At 38.9% G+C, this 18,464-nt stretch overlaps 3 protein-coding genes across 8 annotated transcripts in view; 1 reads left to right on the top strand and 2 right to left on the bottom strand.

Moving 5' to 3' along the window:
• Positions 1-3,397: 3,397 nt before the first annotated feature.
• LOC124404953 (metal-response element-binding transcription factor 2) lies at positions 3,398-11,226 on the bottom strand. Of its 2 annotated transcripts, none has more exons than XM_046879503.1 (9): positions 10,780-11,226; positions 8,668-8,810; positions 8,323-8,523; positions 8,039-8,230; positions 7,046-7,218; positions 6,775-6,970; positions 6,452-6,693; positions 6,277-6,370; positions 3,398-4,916 (listed from the first exon to the last, which is right to left on the bottom strand). In XM_046879503.1, the coding sequence occupies exons 2-9, from the start codon at positions 8,797-8,799 to the stop codon at positions 4,002-4,004; spliced, it is 2,145 nt and encodes a 714-aa protein (XP_046735459.1). In that variant the 5' UTR covers positions 8,800-8,810; positions 10,780-11,226; the 3' UTR covers positions 3,398-4,001. The 2 variants fall into 2 exon arrangements, with proteins under 2 accessions (XP_046735459.1, XP_046735458.1); XM_046879502.1 differs by having other exon boundaries at positions 8,668-8,813; positions 10,780-11,225.
• A 3,152-nt stretch (positions 11,227-14,378) lies between these two features.
• Positions 14,379-15,639, bottom strand: LOC124404954 (leucine-rich repeat-containing protein 57). The gene has a single exon (XM_046879504.1). It carries the CDS (start codon positions 15,227-15,229, stop codon positions 14,513-14,515), a length of 717 nt encoding a protein of 238 aa, XP_046735460.1. The 5' UTR covers positions 15,230-15,639; the 3' UTR covers positions 14,379-14,512.
• LOC124404951 (guanine nucleotide-releasing factor 2) overlaps positions 15,633-18,464 on the top strand; it is a 43,456-nt gene continuing 40,624 nt past the window's right edge. For all 5 annotated transcript variants that reach the window (XM_046879501.1, XM_046879500.1, XM_046879498.1 and 2 more), the window contains exon 1: positions 15,633-15,938. In XM_046879501.1, coding sequence (XP_046735457.1) covers positions 15,905-15,938 — 34 coding nt within the window. In that variant the 5' untranslated portion in view covers positions 15,633-15,904. The remainder of the gene's footprint in view (positions 15,939-18,464) is intronic.

Here is an 18,464-nt window from a genome sequence, read left to right as displayed (position 1 = left end):
AATATTAACGAAAAACTAAAAGTCGAAGATTTATTACATTTAGAAATTGAAATAAAAATAGAAAAAAAAAAATATATATATATACACACACATATATATATGTATAGTATAATATATATGTATATGTATGTACGAAAAAAGCAATAATCATTAATCAATATCTAACATTCTTTTTTTTTTTCTTTTTTCGATATAAATTAGAAGTTTGGCAGTGTACGTTTCCTGTTTCCGTCCAATATTACCTACACATTTTCCTAGAGAAGAAACAATATTGCCTAAAGGCTACAGCGCAGTACTGATTTCAACAATAAAATAATAATATTAATAATAGCAATAATAATTACGATAATAATAATAATAATAATAATAATCTTAATGATAATAGTAATAGTAATAATGATAATAATAATAAACAGCGTTGCCCCTAGTATTTCCTAGTCGAATTACTTTGAATGAGATATTTTCTTCTATTCATTGGTTTGCCCGAAAACCTTCATTTTAGTAATGTGAACGTCTCATGAAAGTAAAGTAGAAGAAAAGAAAGAAAAAAAAAAAAAAAAAAAAAAAACTGCGTGACAATCAGCATAACGTTTAACGTACTGTGATTAACATATAGTATTATATATACGTACATATACCTATATATATATATATATATATATATATATATATATATATATATATATATATATATATTTATATGTATGTATCAAAGCTATCAGAGTTTATTATTCCGGTCAAAAATGTTGAAAATTTGAAACCCCCTCGTTGTTGTTTACTTTTTTTAAATTTATTTTTCGATTGTTTGTTTTGTACTGCAATACTGTACGTTCGTACTGAATGAACAAAATTAAAACGCACAATTATATTAATAATAATAATAATAACAATAGTAATAAAAATATAATACGTAGAGATTTTAAATAATTATTATAGTAGGTATAGGTATGTAAAAATACTCATTATAGTCAGATATATGTATATAGATGAATTTCATATCTATACATATACATAACACTACTCTATACAAGTATTACTGTCAATTGTAATACATTATTGTTTATGGTTTATTATACTGTGCCATCCACAATGTCGTGTGTCGTATGTGTGTGTGTGTGTGTGTATGTCTGTGTGTGCGTGCGTGCGTGTGCGCGCGTAAAGGGGGGAAAATGAAAAAAAAAGGAGAAAAAAAAAGAACAAAAATGATAATAGAAATTTAAAAAAAGAATTATTATTCAACTCTCAAAAACAGTTTTGAGACAACAAAAGCTAGACTCATATTTCTTTTCTTCTCATCTTTCTTTCTTTCTTTCTTTTTTTTTTTTTTTTTAATTCTCTAATAAGCTCCTATAATTTGAAATACCACATAAAATTTGCTAGTACATTAGGGTATTTGTTTTTTGTTTTTTTTTTTTGTTTTTTTTAAATGTATTCTCTTCTCCTAATTTAAATGCTCCGGAATAATTAATTATATATATATATATATATATATATATATATATATATATTATATTATTATAAAGCCCCAACTGAGAATACTGTGCAATTTTTTATTTAAGGATAAAGAGTCACTTTTTAGTCATATATGATGTCGTGTATTGAGTTTAAGAAGTCGCTCAACACGTCTTTTCGCAGAATTGCGATTAGAACTTGAAATCATTTGGCTATAATTCGTTTAGCTGTAATTTTTCGCCTGTAGCACAGTGTGCTCAGTCGGGTAAACGTATAAACTGTGTGATTTAAAAATGAGCGATTATTTTGGTATACTAATATATTCAGACAGGCAGATTATACCTAGTTTGTTTTAGTCTTGTGTGAGACAGTGAGCAATGCTGAGACTGCACGTTCATTAGCTACGATCGGATTCATTCATTCATCCATTAATTTTCGGTTCCGTTTTTATGAACTGGGATAAACAAACTCTGCGAATCCAATCTCAGAATATGAATATGCAGAAATCAAAGGCTAAATCTAAAATCGCATTGTATTGAAAAATAACTCTGGTGGGCAGATATGATTTCCATCGTCGCGTTACTTCCAGTTACTGCAATAAGCGGTCTGTTCAGATATACATAGAAAATGAGGTTCTTGTTTTTTTTTTTTTTTTTTTCGTTTTCAGTTGTGCGGTGAAAATTTCAAAAAATTATACACGTCACTACGCGAAGCAAAACAGGCGAAAAAATTTATTGTTTCGATCGAAAATATCGTGGTAGGCATTTGTTTTTTTGTTTTTTTGAATTGTGAGGTGAGATTTTACAAATTTTGAGAATTCAAGGTCGAAACGTTGATCAAAACGTTATTTTCTCAACATAAATTTACTGGGCACAGTTCTCAACTTTCTTTCTATGCGTATCTGGACGTTTTTCAGTGCAGAACAACTTTCAGCATTGTTTATTATCTTATGTCTTCAACAATGTACATACATACACGGTTTGTTTATTTATTTACGTAACACCAGTATGGTTTATGCATATATTTTTTCTTTTTGCCTGCGTTTCGTACGTCAAGTAATCTTTTATTTGGCAGTACAAAATAACGAGCATCGGAGTACAAAAAAGTGCACTTCCACGTCCTAGTACTAAAAAGTGCTCCTTTTTTTTTTTTTTTTTTTTTTACTTCGTTATAAAAAAACCAACATGCAAACCACACTATTGTTACGCAATAGTATCGTGAACACCATGGAGGGAAAATCATTTCAGACACGCGTATTTTCAAACTTATTGTTAGGCCCTGCGGGAAAAGACCTCCTTCGCCTCCTTGATGCACGACCAACTATTTTTTCTCATTCTTTGTTTTTTTTCACTGATATGGAACTTTCGGTTTCAATCTGTTGCACAGGCAGCTCGGGCCACATTCACCAACATTTGTTTTAAACTATTATACTACACTATTTACAATAGATAATAAGTGATATGTTTGAATGTTTTTGTATTATATTGTTGCTAGAAAATAAGCCCAATTCGGCATCGGATAATTTTCTTTTTCTTTTCAAACCAAAATCGAGTCATGCGATAAATAATGGCAAATTTTTCTTTCCACTGAAATTCGTTGAGTCAATTATATAATCTCGAATAAGAATTTTCCTTTCATTTCACATATTTGCCCCCCCCCCCCCCCCCCCCCCCCCCCCCCCCCAATAGATTTGCCTGCAGAAAAGGCGAATTGCAACAAAAGAAAAGAGAAGAGAGAAAAAAAAAAAAAAGGAAGAAGAAGATGGAATATGCATCTGTCGAATAAACGAAAATGTTGATCCAGTATAGGAAGTTAAAGGAAGAAAGAAAACTGTGAAAAGTATAAACTTTACAAGCTCAATTCAAACTTATGCATAACATGGAAAGATGAAAGGTCAGTAAGGATGCACTATGAAGGCGGAATTTCATCCAGAGAGAGAGAGAGAGAGAGAGAGAGAGAGAGAGAGAGAGAGAGAGAATAGTAACGTTAAGTGAATGACGACCAACTGCATTATATTCGGAAACGGTTTGGAATAATTCAAAGGTAAAATAATGATTAAGTAGGTATATAAATACCTATAATAACGTAGATCAAAATAGATCGAATTAAAATACCTGATCGGTTCATCAGCCAGCGATGAACCAGAAATTTTAATTTTCTGCGATAAAATATCCGTCACATGACGTGGAGACAAAGAATAATAATAATAATAATAATAATATTAATAATAATATTAATAATAATAATAATAATAATAATAAGTAGTAAATTTGATGTATAAAAGATAAAATGGACAGGAATCACGCAACAATTTGATGTACAAAAACAGTCGCACAATATACATTAAAAAGACATAGGTATGCGGTTCAGTTAAGGATACCCGTTGAAGACATCAGTGAATATAGTCCGAACTCTGATATTCTTATCGCGTAAAGACTGACAGCAATTGCAGGCATTCCATCGATAAAACACTGAACAATTTAACTTTATTATACATTATAATGAACGATTTGTCCGGAGTCTGAGACTTAAGGAGGGACATTCGGTCGTTAGGTGTTCGGACCCTCCCATTCAACGAGATACTGTGTCTGCCCGTTGGCGGCGACGCGTTTAGCCCTAACGACGAACTTTTCACCGGCGGCGATCCTGTTCGCAGCGCCGAAATAAATATTAACCGAGGACTTGAGATCATCCATAGATATGTCGGAAGCGTTCTGCTTCACTGGTGAACACTTTGGGGAGGAGGGTACGCTGCCTTTCTTCTGAACGAGGGGCTGCGGCTCCGGTGGCGGCGGCAACTTCTCGCCGTTCTGTCGCTGCCTGAGCCTTCTTCCGTTTAGCGCGTAGTCCACGCAGTTTCCGATCTGACCGCCGCTTCCGCTGCTCGACGAGCCGTTGAACGAGCTACGGAGGTTCCGGACGAACTCGCTCTTCACCTCGCTGTTTCGCGCCGGCGTTATCGCCGCCGTTTTTATAGCCGTCGGCTGGAACGGCTGGTGCGGTGGCCGTCCTCTCCGGTGCTGCCGCCGTCGCTTTACCTGCCCATTCCTGTCTATCACTATGTCCTTCTCCGAGAGCTGACGCTTCGTCGGCCGCACGACCGGAGGCTGGGCGATGACGGGGGTCAACGGCAATGGCAGCGTTATCGGACAGCTGCCGCACGCCAACGGCGTGCTCGAGCCACCCTGGCCCAGAAGGTCGGTCAGGTTCCTGAACGGGTTGTTCTTCCCCTCGAAGTCCTTCGGCGGTGGGATGAACGAGTCCAGCGTCCCTCGAGAGCTCGTTTCGTCTCCACTCGTGTCCGCAGGCGTCGACGACGGCAGCGTGTTCATCAGGTCCATAGAACTCGGCACTGAGAGCTCTGACATTCCTGACGATGTTGTCGCCGGTGGCGTTGGCGGACCGGAAACTGAAGTCGGCGGCGTCGGCGGCAGCTCCGACGCTTCCGGGCTTCGCGATTTACTCTGTTTCACAATTAATTTATAAGACAAATTAATTTCTCGGGATCTAAATATCGTTTACACTCCGACGTTACCTCGCTTCTCGTACAGAAAGCCTTTCTTCCGGCACGAGGTACTTTACAGAGGAGAAAAAAAAAATTCAACAAGTATCCGGTCAAAATACGGTTACCAAAAAATCTAACATTTATCGGCGCTTTTATAGGACAGGATTCTCCACTTCCGCCGATTTATACACACATGTAGAATCTAACATGTATGTTCATGACTGCGAACCGGAAGTGAAGGACACTCCGTGGCCGCAGCGGTAACTGAAGTGAGAAAAGTTGGAACCGTTTCAGTAACGAAAGATTTTTCTCTTCTGTTGTTCCCCGTGCCCTCCAGGTATCGGAAATTCAAGATTCAACCGTACCAGTTTCTTTATACAAAATCCTGTTTTTCGCCATATTCGTCAGGGACATTGCAGGCTGAATTCTCATCGTCGAGAATTCAGCCTGCAATGTAACCAGAATTTGGAGGTAATACTCCTTAGAGGTGATACTTCAAGAAAAAAAAAATAGTATAAATAGTGCGTGTTTCGAAAAAGCAGTTTATTTCGTGCGCACGATTTAGCTTGGTCAACTGTCAGGTCAACGCTGACGCTTGATTCGAATGACTAACGATCAGTACTTATAGGGGATACTTCAAACCCCAAGTATATGGCTACTGAAGTCCCGTTTGAAGCCAGAGATACTAGATATTTAGGCCGAAAGATGAAAGACGGGTCGATTCTAGTGTGTCTATGAAGGGTTAAAAATTTTGATACGATTGGATAAATTACTATAAGATGTTAAAGACTTAGTCTTAGACTAGGATTCGAAACCACGATGCAAAATGATGGTCTATTGTGTTTCTGATTCCCATTCTTCAATATTTTATCACACTCTTTCAGGTTCTACAGAACTTTTTCAATAAGGATAATATACTAGGTTAATCGTTGATATGATCTGAATCAAAATTCATTATTCCCATGCACTGAAGCAGCTCGAAATGTTTTGATAATAAATGTAGCCAAAACCAAGACAAGAAATTAGGCACTAATCATCACAATTATAACAACATTTTGCCGAAATTGATTAGTTCTTCGGGAAAACGTGGAATAAGCATCGTTCGACTTTTTTTCTCCAGTCAGTTAAAAGTTCTGATATAACATTTCCAGATTTGTAAGACAACCCTGCAAACACTGAGGTCATGGTTTTAAATTCTTCAGCGATATATCAATGCGGGATTTGCGTCTTGCTGATGTGAATTATACTCGGAGAAATGACATTCTGGGTTTATAATCCAGTTCAATACGTTCATATCCAATCAAGAGATGAAAATTTACCTTAGCAATGGCGTTCTTCAGAAGTTTTCTAGCCTTTTTATACCTCGCATCCTTAACACCTTGGGACTGAACTCCTGGCACAGGACGTTTGGGACTTGAAAATCGAAAAGAAAAATAGCATCAAGTATGCTTCAATTTAACGTCATAATAATTTCCGGCGTTATTGGAAACTCACTCGGTGGGCGGTGGAAGGTACTGTAGTCTTTTATTAGCCCCCCAACACATGCGAAGCACAGAATCATCTATGACGCCAGTGGTGGGAAGGTTCACCACTGGACAAGGGGGCGGTAATCTGACACGCAGTCCCCAGATGGTGGTGCGTTTTTTAATCTCTCTACCACACTTGAATCTGTTTCTGTTATTCGTCAATATTTGGAGGATGGACTCTCTGCGCACCTGTGAGCTTACATCTCGTATCTGAAAATCGACACAAAAGACGTGTAAATGTCTAACGAATCATCGAATTCTTTCGTACAAAATTTAAGACCCGAGATTTACCCTTGGTGGAAGTTGCAAGGCGTTCCAATTCTCGTTGGCATACGGTACTATAATAGTATCTAAATCGTAGTACTTCTTGGCATTGTAAACCGTCAGATTGTACAGCATCAAGTGTACCAAATCGACCCACTTCAACTCCAGGCGACGAACAAATTCCTTACCATAATTGCACATCGAACACACAAATACATAGAACCTGAAACACGATTAAATTAGTTACTGGCGATTCGTGCTATGCCTAATAGCAGTTGAAATTGCTGTGCAAACTCACCTATCACCGCTGTAAAGGGGGCACGTCAAACAGCTGACACATTTTTCATGAAACCATTGTTTACACCTCGCACATTGCAACATTTGCGTATACCATTCACCATTCAGACCGCAGTAGCAATAGATTTGTTCAGCATTCACCCTATGATGTGCATCCCAGCTGAGCATTTCAGGCTGTAAGTGAAAAAAATCAGCATCAGATTTAATAAGTTGTGTCTTCCTCCATATCTCACCCTTATGATACAGAAAAATAAAAATTTAAATCGAGTAAAAGGTGCTGGAAAACCAAAAGTAATTGAATTGTGTGAAATAACGTCACACAATTTCAGGTTGGTAATATCAAGAGAAAACAATTTTTCTCTACTCAAAATCAACATGGCTGCTGTCAGACCAATTTGAAGTTTTATTTATACTTTATGCTGATTTTTGACGCTCATTGGAAATCAGATGTTTCATAATAAAGAAAACGTCGGGTGGAGGGAGTGTAGCATGATGTCACGTGCCACTAACAAAGAGAGTATCAGGCATCTGGATTACAGATTCTTTTCAAATTTCTAGGGTCATTTTCTTAGCCTAAAACATGGAGCCCTCGATACAACATATCCATGTATTTGGTTCCATTTATTGTGCGTCTTTTCAATGCGGTTGCAACTGATTTTGTTATAAGTATTAATTTTTATTATCTTCTGATGCGGTTTAACCGATATGATTACCTACATTCAAGTACGAATCTGTGTATCATTTTGGAGCAGCAGTGAAGTATTTGAATAAATTTTCAGTGATCTGATCAATTGTAAATTGGGCAAAAGAAGACCCATTAACTGATACTCTGGGCCAAAGAAACATGAAACGAAAGTTGTCAGTAGAATCCATGGTCCTGATACTTTCTTTGCAAAGTCTAGCAGTTGAGAATTTGATTTGCGAAATTGAGGGATACGTGCGCGCGATCAGCCTCAGAAGAAAACATGCTTAGATGAATATATACACGTCTTACATCGTAAGGTAATTTGGTCATATCGTCGGGCGGAGGCTGAGGCTGGTCTCTCCCACTACAAACTTTCCTAATGTTTGCCTTGACCATTGAGTTTTTGGGCTCGGCAGGCTCTCGAGTCCTTGGTTGGCTGTCTATACATCTTTTGCACATCCAATGTGCTTCTGGAACTGTTTCTTCCTTAGCTATTTGCGGCTGAAACAAGTATAATTGTGTTTCAATTATAACGGATCACACGTGAATGCGAATAAAGTTTGTAAAATTTGTTAGATTTCTCTCATACTTACTTGATGACAAAGCTGGTGATAACCACGGCCACATTTATCACACACAACAATATCATTGTCAGCCTTGGGTTGTGACTTCTTGCACAATACGCACATCACGTCTGATTCTGGCATTGCCAGTTTCGCCAACTCTTTTACCGATGACCAGGAAGACGTGTTGTCTAAAAACTTGACAAGACATCTTTCCCTGGCCAAATCAACCTGAAATCATGATAATATTTAGACATTCTAAATTATCGAATAAATGTGACTAGTTCAAAGATCTTTTCAAGCGGAAACTGAGAAGTCTTTCGATGAATGTGGTACAACGCAAAGATAGAATTCAATTTGCGTGATCAAACTTACCTCTACGACAGTACCAAGATAATATTTGCCATCTTTGTGCTGGAGAAGAACGTCTTCGCCATGAGAGAAACCGAGACGCTGCTCCTTAGTTGTGCTATCCGGCACAGCCGGACTCTCCTCTGGCTCCGACATTTTCTACCCGGCTGCTGAAAATGTTGAAATAATTTTTCTGCGACAAATTTATACAACGAATACAAAGCGTCATGAGTTGTTGATCTCTATTTTTCAAGTTTTAACTGAGAAGCGAGCATCGTGATACAAATTTTTCAGATTTGCAATATGCTTAACACTGAAAGCTCATTTCCAAAATGGATTGTGTCGTAAACACATTTATTCTGAAATGCAGATACGTTGCCGAAGCTTATCCGATAACCTTTCGAAGATAATCTCTCGAGAATTCTACTGTCCCAAATTATCTTTAGTTAATTAATTTCTTTAGCACTGCAATGATGCAGAGTGTTCAGCGATTTAGTGATATGTAAAACTTTGTAACGAATGCAGGTCCCCAAATTAAGCTTTCTGAGTAGCAAAAATCATAACTCTGTTTTTGTTTCTTAATACAATGTAAAAAATATGTACTTTCATTATTCCAAGTAATAGAAATAACCTCTCATTTATACGGCCCTGTGATAATTCATTTTCAATTATAAATCAATACTCGTCACTGTTTGCCTTACGAATGATTTTGAATGAATAATTATCACTACTTGTATCACAAATGAATTTCTATTGATAAGGTACGATTTTAAATGAGACAAAGGATTGTCTTGAAACGCTTTGCCAGTAAAATTTGTAGATCAATGTAGTCTTTTACGACCAGTTGCCAAGGCGTAAAAAATAATGTGAAAAGTTTAGCGGCTAATTGGCAAATATTAGAAACGTTTTTGCTATTGCATTGTTTGTCATCCGATGCATAAATTTTACCGTTATTACAAGATTTATAGAATAGTTAGTATCGAGACAAAATTCGCACCAAACGAAACATTATGAATATTCAATCAATAAGGTAAATAGTCGCATGCAGTTAGAATAAGCACACCCGAATGATCAATGGTAGCGACACATTTAAAAATCCAAGATCTATGGAGAAAAGTTTTTCCCCATCACAAAATGAAGGATTGACATTCACATAAGTATGCATACAAATATAAAATGTACATGTATATGAATATTCGTCTAGATGCTACAAATTAGGGGTTTCAGATACTCACATGTTAATATATTATAAAACTAAGGTAGAAGACATTGAATTGAAGTGAAATGACGCGAGGTGTTTAGAGTAAGACGTCCGGTCTTGCGAGTTCAATGAACATCCAATGATGTAGAGCAATTTCCAATAAGATTTGTTAGTGCAACATTTATTGAAATTAAATCCAAAGAACATGAGAGACGAAACCAGCAGGTTGAGGATAAATGTGGATAACATCGAGATTGTGTCAGTTGTGTTATATCGATGATCGAGTCAAACGAATGTGAGGGTTGAAAAAGAAATGAAGACAAAAGAGCGGATGCAGAAATGAAACTCAACGAGTAATGAAATCTTTATTGCAAACAATAACAGTGTGTGTAAATACAAAGGCGGAAAGAAAAAAATAAATGTAAAAAATATGATTGAGAGAAATTTTAAGCTACGCGTTGACAGAATCTGCGAGGGAATTTATTGTCGTTGGAGAAAACGGTGTGAGAAGAAGACCGAAGGATTGGATAGATAATAAAATGATGAATTTTAGGAAACAGGGGTAAAACGAACGAAGGATATGATCGGACTGAAAGAAACAAAAAAAACAGTCGAATGTCTAGAGCACTTTCAACCAGTGGGTCAATGCATGCAAAGTTTGAGAAAATCTGATCTCGGTCTCGGGGATGTTGAATGATATTTAAGCCGTCGGAGGACGGGGATGGAGTCGGAAACACGCCCAGAGGGTGGATGGGAGGTCGGTGTGCATCCCCCACAGACCGAATCAATCGTGTAATATAAGATAATCGTAGGACGAAACAACCCCGTGTAAAAAAGAGCAAAGAAGATAGAAGCCTGGGCGAGTTTGAGCGTCGTACTTGTGACATAAAATTGAAAGTTTCGCGATAACCAGCACGATATTCTGAGGGTCGTACCTTGACGTCTAGGCCGGAATATCAGAGGCGAATGTTATTCTTCATTTTCCATCTCGTCAGCCATTTACAACCATGGGGGCCCCGCCACGGTTGCCCCGACAGACTCGGCCGCGCGCGGCAAAATCCTATTTCATTTAGTCTCCGCACAATCCCCACAGACTCGAATCACCTGTCGTTGTACCGATCGTTTCTTACATCCATTAAGTACGATTCGAGCTACCTCGCGCACTTACAGCTATTCATTTGTGCCGATTATTCGGTCTAATTTCATTCTAGATGTAATAAATTCGAATACATTCCGTCCGCCATGTTTGGGGAAACACTTGCTGGGCTGCTACGCGGGTCAAATCACCGACCAAATAACCCAACATAAACAATCCTTGCATCGCGCTGGAAAAATCTTAGCACTAAAGAACGCGGTTGGGCCGGTTTCCAGATATTTTTTTACCGACCGACGAAAGGCCGAGGCTTCGTTTCGATCCAACGCTAGTTCGTCAAACCGTAAAGCAGTTCAGCTTCCGCTTGACGGTACACTCACTGCCATAACGCTGTCCGCCTTTCCAATTTGTTTACATTCTGAAAGGTCCTTTAAACTCGTCGATGGGGTGATGAATTAATTGCTGATCCCGACTCAACGCCTTGCCAAATTATGCTCTACCACCCTTCGACCGATCTACAACATTACGGCTGTATTTTCATCGCTATCGGGAAAGACCAGAAGCCGGTCATTTTCGTCACGTACTTCGTCGGCGGTCCGGTGGTGCATTCATAATAACTTTATGTGCCCACTTGCACACACGCCTGATTCTATAACCCGACGCACGGGCTTTATACTCGCGTCGGGAATTGATCACGCGCACTAAACTCTACATGCATTATTGTCTATGGGCAAGTGGCCGGTCATGTCTGACCTAACGAACAATAGGGGAAAAATAATTAGGGCACTTGCAATGCAATATTTATACACCTACGTATAAGTACCCGACGTTCGCTGCTGCCACGGGACCGCCAAGCCACAAAATGTGACGTAAGAATTACGTGCATTATGTATTATGTACGTGACGCACGTCCCTACATCGGCATCGCGACAAGTATTGTCTTTTCTGAAAATTATAATGCACCGAGATTCAATCACTTTTCACGCGTTGTGTTTATGTCTGTGATGGTTTGCTGATATTACTAAAGACTTTTTATACCTTGCCGATTTCTAGCGCCAGTCTTAAGTCTTGTCGCTGTATTTTTCATTCGAATATACAGGAAATAATGAAAGGGATTTTATTAAGAAGAAGAGGATAATACGGTTGATAAATCGGAGGTATAAAGAAGATGCAATACCTATATGCACATGACAAAGGAATGAAGATTGAGGAATTTATGTAGAAAATAAATATTACATTTTATTCGTGAATTCACTCTTACGGCTATACATATATGGTGTACAATTTTATTTTATACAATAAACTAAACATATCAATGGTGTTTCATATTTTTCACCGTACGTGTATAGACAAACATACACACAAATTATACGTGATGAAATATTTCAAAGCTTTGATCTCAGAATATACATGATATAAAAAGCATTCACAATACATAAATCTCAACACCAATCGTCTCGCAACTTTATTAGTGACAATCGTATGTCTGTCAGGTATCGGTCGATGAATCAGTGACGTGCAGCAACCGCCAAGTTCACTGCTATTTATAAAATATATACATTATTTATACATATACACATTTATACATGAAGGATTTCGCATCGTTTATAATAATGAGGTTGAAGGTACAAGTAACGTTAAGGAAATGAAAAGTTAAAAGAAAAAGAAAGATCTTGCAACTTCAGAGTAACTTTCAAGAAATTGAGTTCGCGAAATATGAGTATATGTATAGTAATATTGTTAACGGTGTATTATGATTTACTGAATTTCAGAAAATCTGAGATTTTCCAAAAATCATCGTTACAATAACTCGACGAACTTCAACCTCATTTGTAATTTCTTTTCAACTAACACTGTGGCTTTTCAGAAAGGTTTTTCTTCTCCGTAGTTCGTGTCGACTAGTCAATAAGCTGCGGCTCGAAAAAATGAATACATACGATGCATTGAGAACATAAAGTGCGCATCGTTTATTAATACTATAGGGTAGGTTGAATATTGTGCATCTGAGTCGACGATTTGAGTTGTGCGGTAATATTATAGACAACGTTCGAGCTATAAATTTAACAATCACCATTAGGTGCTTGACACGCGATTCATTGATCAAGGAGTGTTCGGAATTTATCGACCTGGACGAAATATCACCTGTGCAGCATACAACAACCGTGCTGTGATCAATAATGTTCCGATATTAATTTTTCTCGAAGAAGAAACGCAATCAGTGAAAAAGAATTACAGGAAATTGTAGCGGATTTGGGATAGACAACGTAGACATAATATATTAATGAAATCGACATTTAGGGAATATTTAGTAACAATATACACATTATATACAAGATACATTAAACTCGTGGAAATAATCCTAATAAGTGTTCGACTCTTTGACGTATTTTTTGTCGTGAAATCTCCATTTTTTTTGGTTTTCTATCGTATTTTATATTTGGTTTGACACCCCTTGCGGAAACGATTATATTATCAATATTTAAATGTGATTTGGTGAATCAATTACTACGATGTGTTAAACACAACTTTGAGGACAAAGCAACCGGGAAATTTGAATCCAAAGTTATGAAAGGAGAAAAAACCGTTTACGTAATCTCAGCAATGTTAATTGCACCAATAATAACGAACACGAACGAAACAATTTCGCTATCACGTAACAGAAAGGATTCTGAGCGGATTCGAGTAACATTCTAGCTGAAATATCAACAACTTGAGAAGAGGTTTGATAATTACAACGTTCAAAATGATTAAACGCTAGTATTTTTCACCCGATTTTTATGTTTTCAGGCTCATTTTACTCGCTGAGCCGATACCTACAAATTGTCTCAAGAAACGTTCAAGAAATTTCACATTACAGCATAGTTTTACCGTAAAAATATAAATTTTTGATGAACATGTGTTGTCTATTTATAAATTTTTTTCAGCGATTTTTGGAGCCCTCTGTGGTAAATTCATTAAGCTCAAAAACATTGGAATCAGATAAGAAACACCAGAGTTTAATCACTTCAAAAGTTTAACTTGAAGCATTTTCTCCAATTGCTGTTATAACTTGGCTTTTGCTATTCAAATTTGCTACGAAGATTCGTTTTGAATTGACGACCATTGGCGTAAATGTTACCACTGGAGATTTTTTAAATAGTTTTTTTTCTCTATACCCATTTTCTCATTCAGAAAGTTTAGGCGATTCGTTATTGAAGCATTGAACTCACTCAATGCCTTGAACGAAACAAAGCTGAAGTGAGCAACGTCAATGTAACGAAACCTCCGATGAACCAAATATCAGACGAAGCTGAAGTTAGTAACGTTAATATATCGAAACTTGAAATAAAAATTACTATTTCGCACCTTTAGAATACTTGGAGAAATTGAATTTCCTAAATCTGAGTTTTTTAACGCTGTACATATTAACAGTTTACTAAAGTTGAAAAATATCGCCGTTTTTCAAATATGCATCATTCCATTAAAGTTACAAAAACTTTAGCCTGATAATTTCCAACGATCCTAAAGATGCGAAGTAACGATTTCTCCTAAACATACATCGATAGAGTAACGTTGCTAACTTCATTTTGGTCGAATTAAAACATCTTTTTCTTAACAGCGGTGTACCTTTCCATATACTGATCGTAAAATTCCAAGGAAGCAAAGTCCTTCATAGCGAATAAATTCCCCTCAAGAGCGAGAGTCGAGACCTTGGAGTCCTTTAGAATACGGGCGGGAATCGAAGCGAGTTGAAGGCAGTTTTCCTCGAGTCGAAGAGTTTTGAGACGTGGGCATTCAGCGAGGTTTCCGGAAATCGATGATATCTGGTTCTGGTTGAGGTTCAGTTCGATAACGTGAAGCCCCGATGCCTCGTCCGGCACCACGGTCAATTTGTTTTTTGAAAGGTCAAGAACGTCGAGGTGTTTCAGGCCGCTGAAGACCCCTGGGAATTCGCTTATTTGATTGTCGGAGAGGTTGACCTGCTTCAGCATCGTTAGCTTCGACATCGACGTCGGCAGTACTCTTATCTGATTGAAACTAGCGTTCAAGTTTTCCAACTTTCCAAGCCTCCCCAGCACATCGGGCAAAGTGCCAAGTTTGTTGTGACTGACGTTTAAATTCTTCAGCGAATTAAAGTCGCCAATGTCGTTTGGAAGCTTGGCGAATTTGTTTCCCGAAAGGTCGAGTATCCTAAGAACGGATTCCAAGGCCTTCAATCCCTGTGGAAACTCGTCAAGTTTTTTGTTCGACAAGTTCAATACACCGGTTTTGCTCGCAGTGTCGTACTGCTGTTTCAGCGCCGAGTTTCCCATCGTATTTCAGCCTCTTCTTTTCAAACAGTATCCGAGTATCGCGCTCGCTGTTTGTGCGGCCGACTTCACGCAGTCCGCATCTCGACTTGAATGTTTTCGGTGTTGAGTGTACTATTGACACTTGAAGATCGTCGAAAACTTTTCGCACCAACTGTACCAGCGCACGAGTGATTCGGTTTGGCCAGCTGCGCCGCTGTCACCTCGCGATAATCCGAAAATCCGTGTAAATTTCGAGCCGCAAAAAGACACGCGATGCTGCTAATAACAACTGACACAAAAACCGCGGACCAGGAGTCGATCTTGGGTGCAAAAAGCGCCGGTCGAAAGTTCAAAACGCGTCTGACAAACTGTGGCAAATAAGGAAATGGGTCGGACGTACACAGACGCCTCCCTAAATTGCCGAGGAGTGTTCTTCGTGTCCGTGGTGGTCGTAGGTTGGCCAAAGCGTGATCAGATGTCGCGACGATCGTCGGAATGAGCGCGCTGCCAAAGATGGTTGACAAGGGAAAATGTAGTGGTGGTGCGGTGCCGAGTTTACGTAGAGGAGAGAAGCGAGTGTGAATCGGTGGACCGCATCTATGTAAAACAGTCGAGTGTCGAGTCGTTGAAACAAGTGACCGTAGCTCTGAGAAAATGGTGAGATAGTGAGCGGCCGGCGTTAAGCAGACGACGACCATGGCCTCCACACCAAAGTCGGAAAAGTATGGAGGTAAGTAAGCAGTCGCGTCTCTGACAGGGCGAAGGAAAGGATCATCGGTATCGAATTTTTCCTACACACGGCCGGCGGCTCGTCGATTCGAGTGCCACTTGATGTCCCTCCGAATATCGAGACCTCGAGAGCTTATCTTATCGCGCAGCGGCGTGACGTCGCGCTACGCAATCCCCCCCGAATCCGGGACCGGATGCAAAACGTCAAAATCATATGCGGGGGTAAATACCTACTCGCGCGCGAATCGTCGCTTCTTTCTGCCGCGGAATTCAACCACGAACCAAGGTCCTTGCGATCCTCATCCTTCGTCGTCGTCGCCGCCCGATCCTTGGACCAGGCTCGCCTTGAACTCCGAATAGTTCGAGTTTCGGGAAAGCATGTTATAGCCGCAGGACTCGGGATACAAAACACCGTTTTCTCATTGATCCTTGCCGCCGTGAGCGGCGCGGCACGTGCTGCATCCTCCTGCCTCTCGCAAGGCCCTGCCCCAAAAGTTTATTGTTAATTCTCTAGCTTCCTTTTTCTCACTATCGGTGAATTTTTTGTTTGTTTCGTTCCTTCTCGCGCGGCAGGCGACTGTCTTGAATTATTTTCATGCTGGAGGTTCAATCCCTCGCATCAATACCAGGGGCATAGATATACAAATATTGTAACGAATCGCTGGATTCGACGTCCAGTTTGAATAATAAAACCGTTACACGGTCTTGTCTGCACCTTGTTGAGTCTCTTTAGTCTCGTTTCTTCGCTCTATTTTGGCACAATCCTCTGAGCTGCAAGTCTGTTTTGTCCGAAAATATCGTATTGAAGTTAGTAACGTCATTGTAAGAATTCGTGCTGAGGATAAACCGTTATTTCGCGATTACGGAATTGTCTGAAATTCGGTAAACCGTAATAAATCGAAACACACTCATATTTCAAAATCTAGGAAATATTGATTTTCTCGCCAATACATCTCTCTGCGATAACGTTACTAACTTCAACTTCGTCCTAAAATCTTTACGCTATTAAGTGATTTAAAAACTTTTGCGATGACGCTGAAGTTAGTAACGTTAACGTGACGAAACATTGGGGGGGGGGGGGGGGGGATTACTATTTTGCAGGTTTATAGTGACTTTGAAGTAGTTAAGTTTCCAAAATATGAATCCATTTTGCCCTATTCTAATTTACTGAATTTCAGACATTCCCGCAATTTTGAAATAACCATTTTCCGAAACGTTAATCATTACAATAACGTTACTAACTTTTAACAACGTGACATCTTTGTATTTTCAATCCTCTATATCTCATCAGGGATTCGCCGCATTGAATTTCAGAATTTCGAAGTATGATTCGTATAACAGGAACTCCAACAGCTCAACCCCCCCCAATTAGGATCATGTTCTCGTGCAATTACTCTGTCTCAACTCTGATTACTCGCTGGTCCTGGAAGGGTTGAGTATTTGCATTTGGTCGTTATAAAAAGCCTCGACGTTTGCATGATGAAAAGTACGTTTTTAATGTCTGGATGTGATTGAGGTTCGCCTACAAATTACGCCATGACTCTGATCTATCCCTCGCTCTTTCTCTCTCTCTCTCTCTTTCTCTCTTTGTTCTCTCGGCACGTTCGTTCTCGCTTTAAGTTGGGGTCGCGACATGCCCACTAGCTGAGTGGCATTAACGGTAATAACGCGATTGACAATAATAACAATAATTATAATAATAACGCGACACTATTACGCACTGCGTAGTTTTAATCCGGCGAGCACGCGCTACGGATACGCGATGCCTGATTTGCAGCTGTTTAGTTGTTGCTCGGATTCACCGTTCATGACATAAGAAAATCGCGCTGCTGCAGTCGTTATCACCAAAAAAAAGTGGGATCGAAGAATTGTTTTATTATCTTCCTTGCTACGAAAGAACAGCAATTGAGAAAGGATAAATAATAAATTTTACTCCTCAGTTAACAGAATATGAAGGTACATGTATTACAGAATAGAAACAGCGAAAAAAGAATAATGTTGCGTCTATCTCGAGTAAGTAAACTGATGTAGACATAAGTTGATGCAGACGGCTCTGTTCCATCCATCTTCTTTGTTACTGCAGTTGGATGTATCAAGTAGCGCGAAAACAATTGCATAGATGTATGTATGTATATATATATATATAACTATGTACAATGCATGTATGTGTAGATCTTTGCTAAATGTTATAAATGTCGGATGACGCTGCTGCTGCTGCTGCAGCTGCTTGTGGATATCACGTTATACACGCAGCGTGTGTTAAGCTCCTGATCGAATTCTTGTCTCTTGACTAATCAATTTAGTGGTTTGTTGTTGTCCTCCTTATCTTATCGCCGAACTCAGGAGGGCGGGAGGAAGATGATTTCGGTTACTGAAACAAGTGTGCCGTAATGACTAAGAGGCTACTGGCCCAAACAAGTCCCACAGGGGTTCATAATATAACAAATAATGTTTATTAACGAATAGTAGACTTTTACATTCCTTTACATTGACCATCTCATTACCAACTAACGCTCTTTACTTAGAA

This window comes from Diprion similis, chromosome 3 (genome assembly GCF_021155765.1).
Source record: "Diprion similis isolate iyDipSimi1 chromosome 3, iyDipSimi1.1, whole genome shotgun sequence".
Lineage (NCBI taxonomy): Eukaryota > Metazoa > Arthropoda > Insecta > Hymenoptera > Diprionidae > Diprion > Diprion similis.
Note: the sequence above shows the minus strand (reverse complement) of the source record. Positions and strands in the feature narration are given on the sequence as shown.

Bases quoted from the DNA above. Each gene is read 5' to 3' on its own strand.
- LOC124404953 (XM_046879503.1), bottom strand. From the start codon at position 8,799: ATGTCGGAGCCAGAGGAGAGTCCGGCTGTGCCGGATAGCACAACTAAG. The intron at 8,231-8,322 runs GTAAGTATGAGA...TACTTGTTTCAG, and splicing joins ATCACCAGCTTTGTCATCAA to CCGCAAATAGCTAAGGAAGA. The intron at 7,219-8,038 runs GTAAGACGTGTA...TTTCACTTACAG, and splicing joins TGACCAAATTACCTTACGAT to CCTGAAATGCTCAGCTGGGA.
- LOC124404954 (XM_046879504.1), bottom strand. From the start codon at position 15,229: ATGGGAAACTCGGCGCTGAAACAGCAGTACGACACTGCGAGCAAAACC.